Raw genomic sequence first — 18,868 nt, forward strand, 5'->3', positions numbered from 1 at the left:
CAGAGGGACCCCCTCGCTCCCAGAGTGCTGTCCCCAGCCGTGGGTCTGGATGTGTGGACATTGGTGTGGAGTGGGGGATGGAGCAGCACTGGAGTATGCTGGGACAGGGTCATGTCCAGGCCATCCAGGGAGGGGAGCTTGGACTCCAGGTCCAGGGTCTGCCCATCACCCTTACTCCTGGGCACCCACAGCATGATTTTTTGGTGGTACCCAAACCACTCTAAATTGGGTCAGGGCTGAGCTCTAAGCAAATGACACAAAATGACCTTGGTTTGTCCACTGTCACCTCCCTGTCTTCTCTAAGCACAGGGCCTGTGCATGGTGGGCGGCTGTACATGTGAGTAAGTGAACAAATGAAGGAATGAAGTGCCTGCAGGCCCCTGTGGGCTCCTCCAGCTTCTCCTGCTGCCAGCCTGGGAATGGTTTCAAGGTCCCTGGATTTGCTGGGGCATTTCACTCCTCTGTGCAGTGGGGGTCACTGTGCCAGGAACACACTTCAGCCTCCTGGCCCACTGGTCCACCTGAGGACCTTGCCCCTCAGGACTCGGGTCAGGGGCAGCGAGCGCCGCCACCTTCTCTGGGCTCTGCCGCCTGGTGCTCGCCTGCACTCCAGCTCTGAGGGGCCTCTGATGGGTCCCGCAGCTCCGCAGCCATGAGTCGTGGGGCAGGCCAGGTTCTGTGTGTGTGTGTGTCTGTGTGTCTCAGCACCCAGAACAGCCCCTCGCACACAGCAGGCGCTCAGTAATGTGAAGGAAGAAGTGAGTGGGGGCTGTCCCAGGAGGGTCCGGCCTTGGCTGGGCTCCTTGTCACTTGGCCTGCTGGGGAGGTAAGGCCCAGAGTGGGAGGAGGCCAGGCGGGTGAGTAAAGGATCCATCACAGATTAAGACTATAAAGCCTGTCATTTTTTCCTGTAAATCTTGTAATTTCGTGCTCCAGGGGACCACAAAGTAAGAGAGTCTGCGGGGAGTGAATCCAGCTCCCCGGGCCCCTCCCCCCAACTTCCCCTGGAAACCCCTCCCCTGGGTCACCTGGGCTGGCCAGCTTCTCCAAGCCTTTCTCTTCCCCCCAGCTCGCCCCCTGACCTCTGGCCCCCTACCTCTTTACCCCACATCTCCACCTTTGGAGGACAAGGAGCACGTGTCTGACTCATTAGACCCGGAGGGGGTCACTCAAGCACCTAGAGGCAGGGGCTCCTTCCTGATGACCACGTGGCCACCTCCCTTCCTTCCCTCACCGCCTCTCCCCCTTGCCACAGCTTCTTGGAGCCTTTTGACTCAGAGAGGTCAGATTTCTACTTTCTGAAGTGAATCTTGGAGAAGATTCCCCAGGCCACTTGTCCAGGGGAAGAAAGAGGGGCTGGGGAAGGCCTAGGATCTGGGGGGCTGGTGAGGGGCACGCTCGTGAGCTCCAGGTCTTCTGGGGGCCACATGCCCGCAGATACACCAGGGAGTATTTGGAGACCATGCTAAGGGAAGCTAGGTTCAAGGCTGGGGGCGGCTTGGCTATTTGATGGCAGTGAAGAACGGGCTTCGAAGGGCATGTGCATACATGCAGTGGGCACTCGTGAGCGTTTGCCAGGTGGTGAGTGTGTATGAGTGCATCCGTGTTGCACCGCACAAGATTTTGCCTTGTTGGTGCTTGTGGTGAGGTCAGAGAACAGAAGTCCATGTGAGGACAAACACAAGTGTGTGTGTGTGTGTGTGTGTGTGTGTGTGTGTGTGTGTGTGTGGACAGAGGTGAGGGAGCCGCAATGAGCACGCTTCATTACCTAGGTACACCAGGCAGGAGGCCGTGCTGGCCACCGGCTGGCTGAGCCGATGGAGAGAACCCACATTCCCAAGAAGGGAAGGGAATGGACACTTCTCGAAGCCACCTTGGTGCCAAGCTTGGGTCCTTTCGTCCCCCTGGTGTTTCAGAGATGGGTAGTGTTCCGGGTTTGCAGAAGAAAGTGAAGCACAGGGAGAGCATAACGTGCCCAAGGTCATACTGCTGGTCAGCAGCACAACTGGGATTCAAACCCAGGCATATCTGATGCCAGAGCCCCCTGCCAGAGGCCTGGAGGCAACTGCCTAGGGGTGCCGAAGGAGATCTTTGCGGAACACGGGAGAAGACAGGTTTTGTGCTCCTGGAATGTGGATTCAGGACAGGTCCCCACATCCCCTGCCTCTGAACCCCACAGTGACCCAGAGTGGGGTGATGGAGGGCTTGGCCGTCCTTACAGAGAACTTCCTGGGCCTCCCTCCCTGACCTCCCATTCTCCCACCAGACCTCTCAGTGCTCACCTTCCAGGCTCATGGATGGGCTGGAGCTGCTCCCCCTGCAAACTCCACACACCTCCCACTGCTACGACCCTGCTGACTCGGAGTCCAGTCCAAGCCACTGGGGCCTCTGAGCCCAGACCACCACAGTGAGGTCAGAGTTACTCACCAGAGGTTCAGACACACCCTTGAGGACTTGACCGAACTCCCCCATACCATGAGGCCCTGCACCCAGATTCCCTAGACTCAGAAGGTCACACAATGCTCAGACCCTGACACTCCACCCTCATCCCCCTCAGCTGGGTGCAGTGACTCCAAGTGAATGTTACTCCCTTTGCTTCCAGACCAGCCACCCGGCCGAGGCTTCCTGGGCTCAGATCCTCTCTCTGACACCTCCTGGCTGTGTGATCCTGGGCAGGTTACTTTACCTCCTGGAGACTGTTTCCTCAGCTGTAGAATGAAACTGATAACCTCTACCTCACAGCCTCACAGGAAGGAGTCAGTGAGATCTTGTGTGTAAAGGCCCTGACGCATAGTAGATGCTCAGCAAGTAGTACCTAGCATTAGTACCTGGAGTCCATCTGCTGTACTTTCCCCTGGGATCCTTTGTCGCCACTGTCCCTTCCATTTGCTGCCCCCATTAAGTCCCAACGAAACCTCTCAGGTCCCAGAGTGAGGCCCCTATAAGGCTCTGATCCCCACACCCTGGCAGCTCCTACATTTAGGCTTACTGCCAAGTCCAAGTGGACCCTGTGACCCTCTAACTCACCCCCAAGACCTTCCACCTTAGTCTGGCCTCCTCCCCCTTACTGCCCCCAGACTCTCCCTAAAACCTGGATGCTGCACTGTCCCCTGATGGACCCTGCCTCCTCCGGGCCCTTCAGGCCATTGTTGGAGCAGGTAGGCCCTCCGCTGACAGCTGACCAGGCCCCTTTCTTGCAGGCTCTCCAGGTGGCCAGGCAGTTCCTGCTGCAGCAGGCCTCCGGCCTGAGCTCCCCGGGCAACAATGACAGCAAGCAGTCGGCCTCTGCAGTGCAGGTGAGGAGGAGGGCAGGGGAGGCCGAGTGGGGAGGGTGGTCTTGGCCCCGGAGACGGGCCCGCTGGAGGATGGCTCTGGCCAGTCCCCAGTGCCACAAAGTAGGCAGCTTTCCAGAAGCAAATGCAGTCAGTGCAGGGGTGGGGTGAAGAAACTTCACTTTCTCTTGTCTCCACCTGATCGCCCAGGCCTTCCTGTGCTCAGCCTCTTTGTGTGCGTGGCTCAGAGTGTGTGTCTGCGTTCAGCTCTCGCCCTCTCTGGGTACCTCCCGCTTGCTTCCTTTCCCTCGCTCTGCCCTCTGGGTCCCCGTCCCTTCTCAGGTTTCTGTTTCTGCATCCCCGTGGGTCACTTGGTCTGTCCCTTTCTCCCGGGCTCTTTCTTAGATGCTGAGGTCACCACATGCCTCCTCCCCACCTCTCATTCACCAGCTCTGTCTCCCCCAGTTTCCTGTCTCTTGGTGTCTCTCTGTCTCTTTTGTTTTCCTTTGCACAATCTGCCCTTCTTTCCCCCTTTCCCTTCCCCCAGCTTGCTGGCCCATCTGGCTGGCTGGGGGGAGGGGAGATCTGTGGGAGGTGGGGGGGTGGGGAAGCCGGGCCTTCTGTTTACCTTTTGTGTCACAAAGAACTTGGGAGAATTGCGGTCTGAGTCGGGTGGGTCACGATCCGGGCAGCCAGCTCCCCTCCCCCTGGGCCATGCAGCCCTCCTTCCTCGCTTCCCCACCCCTCCCCACAGCAGCAGGGGAGGCTCGGAATTGGGGAGAGGATTAAGCAGAGCTTTGAAAGGAAGTTTATCTAGGGGAGGAAGGGTGAGCCCGATCCTGAGCGAGAAGCTTTGGAGTTTGTGGGGGTGGGGTGCTGAGGGAAGGAGGGAAGTGAAGAGCACAGCAGGGATGAGGTGCTCGGTGCTCCAAGAAGGACCTGGGACTAGGCTCTGTCCTGGGGTGGGGTGGGGGAGTGGCAGATTCCAGACTCGGAGGAGTATCTGAGTCCTATGTCAAACAAGCTTATGTTTGGAAAATGGTTTGAAGACGTTCAAGGTGACTGACGGATGTGGGGCCTGAGCAGTGGCCCTCTTTTAGAAGTCTTGAACCTATTGAGACAGCCCTCAAGGAGGAGGAGTTGGACCAAAATGGGTAGTGGTCTGGATGGAGAAGTGAGAACCGAATCCAGAAGGTTAATAATTGGAAGAAGAGAAAGTTCTCGCGCTGGACAGATGTAGAAGGTTCGCATGCCCATGTGGTGTCAGGACTGGGCTTCTTGGAATTAGGGATCCCCCCATGCCCCCATCTCCCCTGGGTCTGAAATGGCCCTCAGGCTACTGCTCTGAGTCGTCCTCACCTTGGGCCCGGCCTCACACCCCCTTCTAAGAGCAGGGAGCAGCATTCCTGTTCCCCCAGCAAGAGAGGGCCTGCTGACCCAAGGCAGGAGGGCAGGAGCTTGATGGTAGTTGGAGGGACTTAGGTCAGCCATCAGGAAGGACTTTACAGCTGGCTGTGAGGGGTAGGAAATCTGAAATAATTGAGAAGGGGAGGGAGGCTATGGAATCTTCCTCAGGAGAGTCCCTCACCCAAAATGAGATCAGCCCTGGATGGCTTAGAGTAAGAGGCAGAGGTTTTGGTCAGAGAGACAGAGCAAATGATCCTTTTCTCAGGCCTCCTCTCTCCTTGCTTCCCCCTCCGAATCATTGCCTGATTCATCCATTCATCAAATACTTGCTCAGTACTAATGAAACTAACAGCATTCACAGAGTGCTTACCATGGGGCAGACGCTAAGTGCTTTACAAGTGTCATTTGTCTCCCTTTACCCTCACAATCCTCTGGGGTCTAGCAATGCTATTATTAGCCTCATCTTGCGGATGAGGAGATCTTGGCCCAGATAGGTTAGGTCACTTGTCCAGAGTCACACAGCTAATAAGGGACAGAGCCAGGATTTGACCCCAAACAACTAGCTCCAGAATTTAGACTTGAATGCCTACACTGTGCACAGCAGTGAACACCAGTAGTCCCCAGATGCAGAGCCCCGGCCGGATGATGCTCTGGGTTCAGGGAGATGGGGTTCATGGGGCCGTGTCTGAACTTCCCCAGGAGACTGGTGCTCCGGCTGTTGACCCTCTTCCTCTTCCAACTCTGGATACCTTCCTTGCCTCTCATCCCCATCTTTGGTTCACAGTCTTTAAGGAGGTGGAGATTCTGTCCCTGAGTGGGGCCCAGGGCTTACAAATTGCTTCTCTGTGAATAAAGTGGTTAATGAAGATAGATAGATGGCCACTCATTTCTGGTGACACTGCTCTGCTCCCCAATGCAAGGCAGGATTGACTGCCTCACCTCCCAACTGTGTTCACCACCCCTCTCCTGGAGCCAGCTTCAGAAGTTTCTAGAACCATGTTAGTCTCCAGCTCCAGCCTGGAGATGGCCTAGTTTGTGCCCAGGCCTGTGTGCGCCCCAGGCAGGGAGAGGTCAGTTACAGAAGGCAGCAAAGGTAGCTGGGAGTTTTAGGGGGCAGAAGGGACAATGGCTAGGGCCAGGGCCCTTAGCTCTGCCCAGCATCCATAGCATCTTCTCAGTGCCCCTGAGGCTGACCCTTCCAGGATTTCTGGAAATTCATCTTGGTGCCCCATCACTTCTTTCTTGCTGCAGTCCCAGCCCAGAACTAGTCTGAGGACTTCCTTCTGGTCTTCTATAAGGGAGTTTAACCTAAACCAAGCTCTAGCCTGGTCTCCCCACTTGAGCCAAGACCCTAGACCCCACTTCAGAGTTTGAGTTTGGGTCCTTGATTCTGGCACCAAATTGCATCCATGGGGTGCTCAGCCTCCCCACCCTCAGCCCCCGGACAAGCTTCCTCTCTGTAAGCTGCCACCCAGCCCAGCACACTGTACTCATGGTGGGTGGAGGACCCAGGGGCCTGGGCAGGGTCCCTGAGGGAGGGCCTGGAGGCAGCTGTGGGCATACAGCCCATGGCTCACACTGCTTTTAGTAAGCATTTAGCTGCCTTGGCCACCCTCCAGACAGTGACTCACGGGCCTTGCTGAGCTGACAAGCTGACAGTGTCTATCCTGGCACATCCTAGAGGGGTCAGCGGGGACACCAGGGGAGCTCCAGCTCAGTTCTCAGAACCCTAAGGGGCGTGGGGGGATGGCGTCAGCCAGCTCAGGAGCTCAGCATGCAGCAGCCACCTCCCTGACCTTTCTTGACCCCCTGGACCCCGGTGGACAAGTACACACCAGGTAATCCGTCTGCAGCTCTGCAGCCGCCTCTCCGGCCAGCTGTTCGGCCAATTGGCAGGAATGGCGGGGGCCAGGGAGGCCTTCCAAGGTCATCTCTTCCATTCCCCTGTGTCCAAGTAGGAAAGCCCCAAGGAAGGAAATGCCACATCCTTTTTTGCATGCCACTCACCGTGACTCACAGCCCTATGGCTGGAAAGATCCCTGGGTGTCTGGTCTGTCTCCCTGCCTGGGCCGTGTCCATCTCTAGTTCAGTCCTCCCAGGATGAGAAGGACAGGCCCTGGGCACTGGTCCTCAGGGACCCGGGCCGGCCACACGGTGCCTTCTGGGATTGGGGAAGTCATGGAGACAGGAGAGGGAAAGGAGAAAAGAGAAGAGGGATACCTAGAATGTTTTACAAAGAAGTTTTCTCTACATTGGCATAGAATTTAATGGCCTACACATCACTTTCATTTACCCCTATTCCCACTGTCCCTTTGGGGACAGACCAGGTTATTTAAGTTCTCTAGGTCTCAGTTTTCTCATCTGTAAAACGGTAACAATGATTAGACCCACCCCCATTTGCTGTGAAGATTTAGCCAAGTGCCTAAAGGCATGTAATTAGCATTAGCGGTCTGGATGGAAAAGGTGAGGCGGGGTGATTTCAAAGAGTAGTCCCTGTCAGGGACAAGAACCTAGGTCACCTGACTCAGATATGCAGGACTCTGAGCTCTGTGCCACCACAGTGGGCACCCCCACAGGAGGAGGAGAACAGAAAGGGCGGCTGAGCCGCGCCTCCCAGTCTCGGGGGCGCCCAGCAAGGGATGCAGGCTGGCTTCGCAAGGGGTATGGGTCTGTGCCACTGTCTGCCCCCTCACCCAAGCCCCTCCGAGAGTGAGGACCAGAAGACCCCTACAGCCTGGCTTTCCTGAGTCTCCTCCAGATACAGTTGTAAAAAGGAGCTTCGGCTTTGGATCTCCAGACTCCTCCACGCCTCCGCTCCCTGGATAATTCAGTTTCCACCCACACTTCCTAACCTTCCTCAAGATCTGCTCCGAGGTAGGGAAGGCAGTGTGGACAGGGAACCCACCAGGGGCCATGGAGTTCACAGACCCGGGCTTGAATCCCAGCCCTGCCACTTACGGCTCCTCATTAGAGGCCCCTGGGAGCCTTCATTCACACAGAGCATTCACTGCTAAAGAGCTAGGGCTTGCCCCTCCCAGGGCTGTTGGCACAGAGCTGGCTGGGATAAAGGAGAAAAGCCCAGGGCTGGGGCTCAGCCACAAGTTATCGGGGTGGGGCGTAAGAAGAATTGGGGGCACTGGGACTTCCCCCTGATGTCCCTGGGTCCGCTACACTTCCCCCGCTGCTCTTCTGCCAGGGGATTCCCTAACTGGTGGCTTGAGGCTGAGTCCTGCCCCTGGCAGGGATCTGGAAGGGCACCAGCTCCTCCTCCCCTGCCCAACAACCCATGAAGCTAGGGGGAGGTGACAGGGGCCACAAGTCCCCTGAGGACATAACCTGTCACATCCTGCCCAGGACAAGTCCCTGCAGGATACTCCTCCCTGACTAGGCTGCCCGAACCCCTCCCTCCCCACCCCTGGGCTGGCAGAGGGGCCTCTGATCTGCTGGGGAAGGTATTTCAGCTCAGCGGAGCAAACAGAGTGCCTGCTGTGTGTGGGAAGGGGGGGCGGGGGGTGCTTCTAGGGTTTGGCAGTGGGAGGGGGAGATGAGACAAGCCAGGCTCCGAGCCCCATCAGGGCACCTGTCCTGCCAAAACAGCGGGACAAGACAGTGTTGCAACTGGGGCCTCCCTGGCTATGAGCACCCAAAGCCCAGGGATTTCGGGAGGTGGGGCAGAGAAAAGAATGATGTTCTTGCTTTTCCAGGAACCTTTTGCTGGTAGCTAGGTTCTCTGAGCCTCCTCCAGAGGCCTAAGCCAGGGCAGGGGATAGAGAGCTGTTCCACTCTGAGAATCCTGCATGTTCCTGCCAGAAGGCGTCATCTCTCTCGTAGTTCAGTGCCTGGTTTAGGCTTTGAGGAAACCGACACGCCAGAGACAGCAAGTGACTTGCCTGGAGGGCACACAGCAAATTCGGTCCAGAGCTCAGAGTAGCAGCCTACCTCCTGACTCCCTGCCTGGTGTTCTTTTCCAGCCCGCTTTGGCTTGACTAATACACCCAGGCGGGCACTCGCTGGGTCAGCTCTGGCCTCTGTGTGTGCCCTCCAGACAGCCGTGCCACAGTATGTGACGTGTATGGGATCAGAGCCAAAGTCCAGGTCCTCATGCCATGTGGGCCGCAGACTGCCCTCTGGCCAGGCCCGCCTTGGAGATCGGGCTCTTGGAACAGACCGAGCAAGAGCTGGGGATGGCTAGGTGTGGCCCGTCCCCATCACTGGGGGAGAAAACCTGCAAGGCATGGCTATGGGTTCTACTGACTGGTGTCACTGGGGTCTGCTCTTGGTGCCCTGGATAAAGGGCCTCCTGCGGTAACAGCCCACCCTCATGGGCACCTGCTGTGTACCCGGCTCTGTTCTCAGTATCAGTTCATTAATCCTCATGAGAGCCCTAAGAAGTGGGCGCTGCTCTACTTCCCTTCAGAGACAAGGACATGGAGAACAGGGCGGTAAATCACTTGTCCAAAGACACACAGCTCGTAGGTGGCAGAGCCAGAATTTGAACCCATGCCGTCTCCCTCCAGTCCACGCTGCCATACTGTGGGTGGGAGCGCGGGAGCAGGCTAATGGGGCCCAATCCCACAGGTGCCTGTGTCGGTGGCCATGATGTCGCCGCAGATGCTTACCCCCCAACAGATGCAGCAGATCCTGTCGCCCCCACAGCTGCAGGCCTTGCTCCAGCAGCAACAGGCACTCATGCTGCAGCAGGTGAGTCTGGCCCCAGGGCAGCTGGGAGGTCCTGGCCTCCCATCTCCCACCCTGTTTACTGCCAACATCCCTGCTGGCCAAAGCCGGGGCAGAAACCTGAGAGACTGCTCAGGCTGGATTGATCTGCATTCCTGCAGGGCAGCTGGGGAAAGGTCAGGGGTCAGGCCTCTCCCACAGCAGCACCCCCATGCTCCCCCTCTTGCCGGCCCCACCTCTGTATCCAGAACCCCAGGGAAGGGCAAAGCACTGGAACATCCTGGCACCTCGCCATGATGTATTCAGGAGACCCAAAGAGAGGCAGGGAGGGCTCAGAGCTGTGGGGTGAAGCCCCCTCTCCCTTCTCCACTCCCTCCCCATCCAGGCCCTGCTGGGGACCCTCAGAGCAGACTGAGGAGAGCAGGCATCTCCCCGCGGGGTATCTCTTTCATCACCCCAGTGAGACTTCCCCACTTCTGCCTCCAGGAGCCCCATAACGACAGGGCTGGGGTTGTTCCCGGTCCGCAGTCCCCGGCACATGGTAACCCACTCCCCCCCCCGCCCCCCTCCACCTCCCACCCAGCTGCAGGAATACTATAAGAAGCAGCAAGAGCAGCTCCACTTACAGCTCCTCACCCAACAGCAGGCTGGGAAGCAGCAACCCAAAGAGGTAAGGGCTTGGACAGACCTGATGTGCCCCCTCAAAGGACCGCTGCCCCAGTCCTCTCCTGGCCAGAGGCTGGGTGTCCTGCAGTGGCCAGGAGAGAATTGCCTTGTGGGAATAGGAGACAGATCAGGAAGTGCTGGGAGGGAATCATGGGGCAGGGGAGGGAAATGGGAACGGGGTGGGGGCGCTGCACACAGTTCTCCGTGCCCTCATCCCCACTCCGTCCTTCTCTCCTTGCCTCGTGTTGTCGGATTAATGAGAACGGGCATCTGGTGGCCCTTGCTCATGACCAGCTGCCTTGTCTGGCCCTTTCCTGCCCACTTGTCTCTTAGTGACTTAGCACTTCAGCGCCCCCCCCCCCGTTTGCTAGTCCCTCAGCAAACCACTTGCACTGCTTCCCCCAACCCTGCCCCAATCTCTGCCACTTCTTGTAATATCCCGCCCTTCCCCTCCAGAGAACTCCGCAGCTTACATCCCGGGCCTCACCTGGGCCACAGTGCCTCCTGAGCTTCCATACCAGGCCCCTGGGCTCCTCCTCCATGTCCCAGACATGTGCCTCCCTCCTGCTGGCCAAACCACAGCCAAGTCCTGAGTTGCCTCTTCCCAGAAGGCTGCCCTGCTGACGCCCAGTCATTTCCCAATGCCCTCAGCCTCCCCCTCAAGGTCTTGTCATTGTTGCATTCCCTGCATTATCTCTAGGCTGGCTTTATTGAATAGCCAGCCCCCCACCCCCCACCCCCAGGGCAGGCAGCCAGCGACGTCCCTGCCTCCCGAGCACCCAGGACAGGCTTGGCTCCTGGGGCTCAGAAAAGACTTGCTGACGGGCTGACTTGTTAGTGCCTGTGTGAAGAACTGAAGGGGGCCGGGGGGGGGGGGGGGGGGGTGTTGAGGGAGAGAGCCGAGCTCCAGACCTACAGCGAGCAAGTGAGCAAGAGTGCGCCTGAACAGAAGAGCTGTGACTCTCCCCCAAGCCTGGGTCCCGATGACCAGCTGATGCTGATCTTTTAAGGTCCCATCAGACTCTTCGATTCCCTGTATCTAAGAAGCAGGAGAAGAGAGGAGCTGGAGGGGGTAGGCCCCCTCCTCAGCGCAGAAGGGGGGCACCCAGGCATGTGGGAAGGGTGCCCGCCAGGCGGGAGTGGCCCCCGGAGTCTGACAGGCTCATCGATCATTGTGATGAGAGCCCCCCCCCTCCGGCTTTTCCAGGCGAGCACAGCTGCGGTGCGGGGAGCTGAGGCAGCGGAAGGAGGGGGGCGGGAGCAGGAGGGCGTCGTGCTGAGCGTCTGGGTCCGCTGTGTGTGTTTGCGTGCGCGCACGCGCGTGCGTGCGTGCGTGTGTTTACTGCGAGGAGGCATGCAGCCCTATGGAAGCTGGGCCGGGAGCAGAGAGGCTGCAGCCGCGGACGCCACTACGACAGCTCCGGGGCCTGACAGGCCCTGGGAGGGGGTGGCCGCAGGGTGGGGGCCGGAGGGCGTGCCAGAGGCTGATGGCACCCCTCTCTGCCCGCCCCCTCGGGCCCCCCACCAGGCACTGGGGAACAAGCAGCTGGCCTTCCAGCAGCAGCTCCTGCAAATGCAACAGTTGCAGCAGCAGCACCTGCTCAACCTGCAGAGACAGGGGCTGGTCAGCCTGCAGCCCAGCCAAGCCTCAGGGCCCCTCCAGACCCTCCCGCAAGGTGAGTACCCCCCCCACCCCACCAGCCCAGACCCGGCCTGCCACCCCCTCCCCCCTTCCTCGCCGCCCCCCCCAGCTGGGAGGCCCCTTGGGTTCCTGAGGCCCCGCCAGCCTCCTGCCTCTCTCTCCTGCAGCAGCCGTGTGCCCGACGGACCTGCCCCAGCTGTGGAAGGGCGAGGGTGCCCCCGGGCAGCCCGCCGAGGACAGCGTCAAGCAGGAGGGGCTGGACCTCACCGGCTCAGCCACCACCGCTACCTCGTTTGCCGCCCCCCCCCAAAGTCTCACCCCCCCTCTCCCACCACACCCTGCCCAACGGACAGCCCACTGTGCTCACACCTCGGAGAGACAGGTGCGGAGCCCAGGAGGGGAGAGGGCAGTGCAGACCTGCCCAGGGGCACCCTGCGACCCCAAGGGATGGCACCCGTGGTGAGGGATGGCAGGGGAAGGCGGAGCTCGGGGACCTGGAAGTTTACCCCTCTCCCAGGGCACACAGAATTGTTTTCAGCCTCTGGGAAACCCATATTCGGGACAGAAACATCACCAGCAGGGGAACGGGGCCAAAGTAGCCCCAGGGCTGTTGGGGTCTTAAGGATCCCTGACCACTGCCTCCCTCTTGCTTTCCTAGCTCCTCCCACGAGGAGACGCCAGGCTCCCACCCCCTCTACGGACATGGAGAGTGTAAGTGGCCAGGCTGTGAGACACTGTGTGAAGACCTGGGCCAGTTTATCAAGTAAGTGTTGCCCCCACTCTCCATTCCCCGCCCCCCAGCAGCCTTTCCACAGGGCCCCTCACCTCCCCAGCCGGCCACCTAGCTTGCCCCTCTTTGGTCCTTCAGCCACCAGCTGTCCTGCTGTCCTCACCCCTGGGGCGCCTAGCCTAGCTCCTTCCCTGCCCCCACCAGCTCCCCGATCCCCCCCATCTATTTTTGCAGGGACCTGCAGGCTCCATAAACCCCGTCCCCAGGCTGTTAGAGCCCCTCAGGGTGGGGGTGTGAGGAGCAGGCGAGGACACCGCCACTGCCCTCCCCGGCTTCCCCCAGACTCAGCCCGGGAGACTGATGGCCGAGTGACAGGCCGTAGGCCGGTGGACAGGCAGAGCGGGAGGCGGCCAGCTGCCACAGCCGTGCCAGGCTCTGTCACTGACTGATTAACTCTGCTGTCTCCCAGACCCTTGCAGCATCAGGGTCAAACAAATTGTTTTCACGCTTCGTCAGAGGTTTACTTAATTAGTTCATTTGCAATTAGATCTCTCTGTAGCTGGGATTTTAGCAAAGACATCAAAGGAGGCTGACGAGAAGGCAGCTTCCTTCGTTGCCCCATTGCCCCGGTTTTTTTGTTTTGTTTTGTTTTGTTTTTTCCCCCCACCTCTTTCCCTTTGTATCTCTTGGTCTGTCTGCTTTCCAGGCTGTGGGCGGGATGGGAGGGTGGTGGCTGCAGGCAAAGTAGGGCCAACTCTCTTCTCTGCCCCCTCCTGCCCCGAAGACACCTCAACACAGAGCACGCCCTGGATGACCGGAGCACAGCCCAGTGCCGGGTGCAGATGCAGGTGGTACAGCAGCTGGAGATCCAGGTGCGGCTCTGAGGATGCTCGGGAGGGATGCGGGGAATGCCAGCCCCTGCCCCACCCTCAGCACTGACTTTCCAGGAGGAGTTGAGAGGGTCTTGAGGATGGGTTGAGAGAGTCTTGAACTTATGCTTTCTTGCTCCTAAGTGCCAAGGTCGTGAGGTCATTGCAGTTATATTCTCAGGAGCAAAGCAAGGCTGGGGGTGTATCTGCTGGGAGGCCCAAAAGAGCAGCATCCATATAAAAACCATAAAAATACCAACAGCTAACATACAGAGCACTTACTTGGTGCTGACTTAAATACTTTACCTATAGAATTCCAGGAGTCCTAAACAACAGTATATGGCAGATACTATTCTCATCCCCACTTTACAGATACGGAAAACTGAGGCCCGGAGAGGTGAAGTGACTTGCTTCTGTTCACTCATCCTAGTGGGTGGCAGAGCCAGGATCAGAATCTCGGCTGTCTGGCTCCCGAGTCTACACCCTGTAGCACGTAGTACTCAGGACAGTCCGGCATTTCCCTCTGGCACCTAGCAGAGCGCCCTGCCATGAGAGGGTAGTTGTGAAAGACCTATTGAATTTATGAATGGGGGTGAATGAATCATTCATCCATTCCTGTGTTTCCATTCATTGCACGAGGACCCTCTCACACACAAGTGCCACTGAACTTGGGTGTTGTTCAGCCACAGCCTCTGCCTTCGATGGGGAGAAAAAGCATGTGTTGTTAGCAAGGGGGCCCCTGACCTGTAGCTCAGCAGCTTGCTGAGCTCGAGCCTGGGACGCACGGTCTGGAGGAGAAGTGGGGAGGGCTTCACGGAGCCGGCAACCCCAGGCCCTGGCCTTAAGGGTAGGAGGGGGCAGAGCAGAGCCGAGGCCTTCTAGGAGCAGGGGACAGAGGGAGCCAGATGCTGACGTGTGGAGGAGAGGGGTGGTGGGAAGAGGGATTTTCTTGGGTGTCTGGTGGGGGAGAGGTGGATGTGGAGGAGGAAGAGGACCGGACCCCTCGGGGGCTCAGCCCCTGCCCGCATCCTGCCTCTCCACAGCTCGCCAAGGAGAGTGAGAGGCTGCAGGCCATGATGGCCCACCTGCACATGCGGCCCTCCGAGCCCAAGCCCTTCAGCCAGCCAGTGAGTGACTCTCCCCTCCCTGCGCCCTCCCAGGACCCCTGGGACTCCCACCCTTGGCGCTGGTCTCAGCACCCTCCCCGTTGCTCACAGCTGAACCCGGTCCCCGGCTCCTCCTCATTCTCCAAGGTGACCATCTCTGCAGCAGACTCATTCCCAGATGGTCTTGTGCACCCCCCCACCTCGGCCGCTGCCCCTGTCACCCCCCTTCGGCCCCCTGGCCTCAGCTCTGCCTCCCTGCACAGCGGGGGCCCCGCCCGCCGGAGGAGCAGTGACAAGTTCTGCTCCCCCATCTCCTCAGGTAAGGACTGCCAGGAGGGTCATCCCCTCCCCCCCAGGCTGGACTCCCCACCCCCACCCCCGGTCCGGCTACCTCATCCTCTGCCTCTCTCCCCCAGAGCTGGCCCAGAATCATGAGTTCTACAAAAACGCCGACGTCAGGCCCCCCTTCACCTACGCCTCCCTCATCCGCCAGGTGAGCGTGGAAGGTAGACGGGGTGGGAAGGGAACCCAGGCTGCACCCCCACCTCGGTATCCCAGCCTCCATGAGGGTCCTGGGGCCAGAGGAGAGACTTCCCCTCCCACACCTGTCCTCTCCCACGGGCACAAGGGCTTTCCTTCCCAGCTGGACAGCCTCTGGCCCGGGCTCTGTCTGAGTCCGTGCACTGCTCGTGCAGGTGTCCCTCTGAGGGCACACACGCTGGTTTTGCTGACCCACTGTGTCATTCATTCTCTCATTCCCATGTACGTACGCTCCTGGGAGACTATTTTCTGATAGACTTACGGTCACTCTCAGTTGGCTGCCACCTGCCTGCCTGCCCCTCCTTTCCTCCCTCCCTCCCCCCCCCCCCCCCTCCCCCCCTCTCTCCCTCTCTCTCTCACACTCTCACACACACCCCCCTCTGTTCCTTCCCTCACGGCCTTAATGCTCAGGAATATTCATACGAATAGGCATTTGCACAGATGTGCTCTTGCTCTGACCTCCCAGGTAGGCACATCCTCACACGTTTCCTTATATGCAAACATACCCAAACTCATGCTTAGGATGCCCTTTGCCAAAATCAGGATAAATTGCAAACAGTCCCTACCCCGTGGGTATCTCTCTCCAGAGAATACTGCTTCATTTTCCTTCCAGGGCAGGGGCCCTTGACGCCAGTTCCCCTCCAGAAGGAGTTCATGTGCTCCTTGCACAAATGCATAGCCCTTGAGGCTCGTGTTTCCTTCGGCCTCTGGCTGGACCATAAGTAGCCTGCCCCACGCAGGGGATCGACAACACCCACCAGTCCTCCTGTCCATAAGCCTCTGTAGTGGGCATCCTCTGTTCTCAGGGCTGAGATTCAGGGGCCAGGCAGAAAGGATAGAGCACAGGCCTGTGACCCTTCAAGGCCCAGACTGAGGGTCCCTCTGCTTCTTTCTGGCCCACAGGCCATTCTGGAAACCCCTGACAGGCAGCTGACCCTGAATGAGATCTACAACTGGTTCACCAGGATGTTCGCCTATTTCCGGAGAAACACTGCCACCTGGAAGGTGAGGCATGCTCCTTCCTCCTTGCCAAGGGCCCCAGTCACCCTCAGACATCTCCACATCTCCTTGAGACCAAGGCTGTGTCACATTTAGTCCCCTCAGAGGGGCAGTTCTGCAGAAATGGCCCCAGTAGGGCCTGAGCCGCACCATGGGCCCCTCCACTCTCATCATGGGCTATGGAACGTTCTCTAACTGCCCCTTAATAGCCCCATCTTTCCAGCCTTGTGCTGCCTTCTTTCTGGCAAAAAACCGTCCCCTTCCCTGGAGTGCTCCCCCCATAGGCCCCATGAAGTAGGGCCTCCAGAAGTTCGTAATGCCTGAGGCTGTTAGGCCTGGGTTACACTCTCAAGAGACCCTAAGGGTCTGGGTACCTTGGCTAAAGGTGCATGCTCTGTAGCCAGGGGGCGGGGTGGGCAGTGTGTAGGCGCGGACCCATGGACTGTGCAGTGGGACAGAACCACAGGCACCCCCACCCTCTCCCCAGCTCTACCATGGCAGCAGGAAGATAATTGTCTCCATCCAGTTAGTCGTTTCAACACCTTCAGCCATAGAGTTTTCTCAGGGGACCAGAGGCAAGGAAGGGAGGAACCCTAAAAAAATGGGACACAGAGATGTGGACTGGGGCACTCAGCCATTTGTTTTCCCATAGCCAAGATGGGAGGGGGGGGTGTGTCTGTGTGTCTGTCGGTCTGTCTGTCTGATGGGTGAGAATCTTAGTGTCTGTGCAGCAGAGTGGAAAGGGATATCTAAATTGGGAGGGGGTGGAGGGAAGGAGAAGGGAGTGTTGGCGCCCTGCGGGGAAGGTTAGACACCGGGGAAGGAGTCCTTAGCCCAGAACCTTAATTGGATCCCTGGCTCTTGAGTCCCCCTGCTGGCCAGCTCATAAACTGCAGCAAAACAAGCTACCTCCCCCACCTCCCGGCCAGCTTTCAACAAGTGTCACTGAGGCCCTCTCCCCACCAGTGCCGGGCTGGGTGGGGTCTACACAGGGCCCAGTCTCCTCTGCACCGAAACGTGCTAACCGCAGCAGGACAGACTGCTCCACGACCTTTCCTATCCCCGCGCTGGGGAGAGAGGCTGCGAGGCTGGGGCAGCTACTCTGATTGGCTGTGAGTGATGTCATTTCCTGCCAGCAGGGTCCTGCCCTCTCCCTGAGCCAGCAGGGCCTTGCTGGGGCACTGGGTCCAGTCTCCAACCTTCCGGGCCAGTTTGGATACCAGGTTTTAGAAAGCGATAGAGTCCTCTGCAAACATAAGGGATCATTAAAGCTGTGACCTAATGTTTATGTTCATAACGCAGGTTAATCCTCTACCTGTAGGGGTGAGACTAGAGAACCTTGTTTCCAAGACAGCTTCCTCCTCCTCGGGGGCAGAGTGTCCCTCACCCACCTACCCTCCTTTCCTGTTCCCTCCTTTCTCGAGATCAGGAGGAGCTGGTTTGGGTGGGTGACTTAAACCCCTCGAGGACCATCCTGAAGCCCCTCCCGCTTAGCCGAGCCTCTTTGGCCTTCCATGCCACTCTCCGTGGTCACCCGGCCAGGGTCATCCCAGTGGTGTGTCTCTCACCCACCCACCGGGTCTTCACCTCCACGTCCCCTCACCTCGTGTGGGTCCCGGTGCGACACTAGCTGAATGAGCAGGTGACCTTCCTAGTGAGCAGCGCTCTCCCGTTTCTGCCACTTCCTCCCTGTGGCACAGCAGAATCTGTCTCAGCTTGAGGTCCACTTCGACCTTCAGGATTTTTGCAGCCAAGCTTCCTTCATGTTTCTTGGGAAACGTGCCCTGTCTACACCCAACCATTCGCCTTCCACCATCCACTCATTTATCTGCCCCTTGAGGTCCCTCTTTCCCTCAACTCCTCCTCCTCCTTCCACCCTCCCTCTTCCACCCTCTCTGGCCCCCAGCCTGAGATGCCGTCTACTTCGGACCAGGGCAGAAGGGCTCGGGAGCCAGCGTGGGCCAGGCCAGCTGCCGTGCATCCGGGGACAGAGCTGCCATCTGCCAAGCCGATGGTCCTCACCAGCCCTCCCTCCGTGTCCGTCCCCTCCCGGGGCCCATGTTGTGGGCCCGTCCTTTTGTTTACGCAGCCCCTGCCAGACCCCTTAAATTGCCGTTAATGTTTCAGCGTAACGAATTAGTCTCTCATCACGAATCAGGCTTCGAAATGAGGGAAAAAAGCCCCGGTGAGGCCATCCTCGGAAATTGGGGTCATTCTCATTTGCAAAGCGGAGGATCGGAGCCCCGTAATGCGGGCAAATTTATTCCGAGGCAGGAGCCCCGGCGTGATTAGGCCCTTTGTAATTATCGCTCCAAGAGATTCCACTCCAGCCGCCCGCCTCCCTCGTGGATTAGCAAGCGAGTCGGAAAAATACACAGGATTTAATTAGAGGCAAATTAAAATTGGTAATGAAATCGGGCCAGTTGCAAGTGGCAAGAGTTGGAAGGGAGAGAGGAGGAGGGGCTCTCCAGGGGCATGGGCTGCTGGCCCCGCCGGCTTTCTTCCCCGTTTAGAAATGTAAAGAGGAGGCAAGGATGGGGGCGAGGCGAGGCGGGGGGAGGCTGAGAGAGGACAGGTAACAGGGACAGGGACGGCTGACGGGGAGGGGCGTGAAGCTGAGAGAGGGGAGTGCAGAGACACGACTGAGGGGCGTGGAGGGAGTGGGTGGGCCCGGGCCCTCATCTAGGCCCCCTGGGGGGAATGGAGCCCAGCCCCCCCCCCCCCCCGCCTCCTTACCCAAGTGTCCTACAATTCAGGTGGCCTCAATTCCTGAAGTCACCCTGCCAGGAGGAGGTGGGAGCGACAAGGTGACTTTCCCTCTTTTCTCTCCTCTTCCTGCCTCACCGCTACTAAACCCGTGCTCTTCTTTCTCCCAGTTTATTTCAACAAGTGTATATGAGAGGACTGCTGTATACCTCATGCCCTTAAGCTGTCTCTTCTCGAAGCCGTGGCTCCCACAT

General features: G+C 58.7%; 1 protein-coding gene across 1 annotated transcript in view; it reads left to right on the forward strand.

Moving 5' to 3' along the window:
- The window catches only part of FOXP4 (forkhead box P4), a 48,760-nt gene that overhangs the window by 26,892 nt on the left and 3,000 nt on the right, over positions 1–18,868 (forward strand). The window contains 12 exon segments of the mRNA XM_025890650.2: positions 3,201–3,296; positions 9,258–9,380; positions 9,940–10,026; positions 11,551–11,698; positions 11,832–11,965; positions 11,967–12,046; positions 12,323–12,427; positions 13,179–13,266; positions 14,307–14,390; positions 14,481–14,688; positions 14,786–14,862; positions 15,813–15,914. Of these exon segments, the coding sequence (XP_025746435.1) occupies positions 3,201–3,296; positions 9,258–9,380; positions 9,940–10,026; positions 11,551–11,698; positions 11,832–11,965; positions 11,967–12,046; positions 12,323–12,427; positions 13,179–13,266; positions 14,307–14,390; positions 14,481–14,688; positions 14,786–14,862; positions 15,813–15,914 (1,332 nt within the window).

The sequence above is a fragment of the Callorhinus ursinus genome, unplaced genomic scaffold (assembly GCF_003265705.2).
Source record: "Callorhinus ursinus isolate GAN/ISIS: 27379988/994484 unplaced genomic scaffold, GSC_fseal_2.0 scaffold22, whole genome shotgun sequence".
NCBI classification, from domain to species: domain Eukaryota; kingdom Metazoa; phylum Chordata; class Mammalia; order Carnivora; family Otariidae; genus Callorhinus; species Callorhinus ursinus.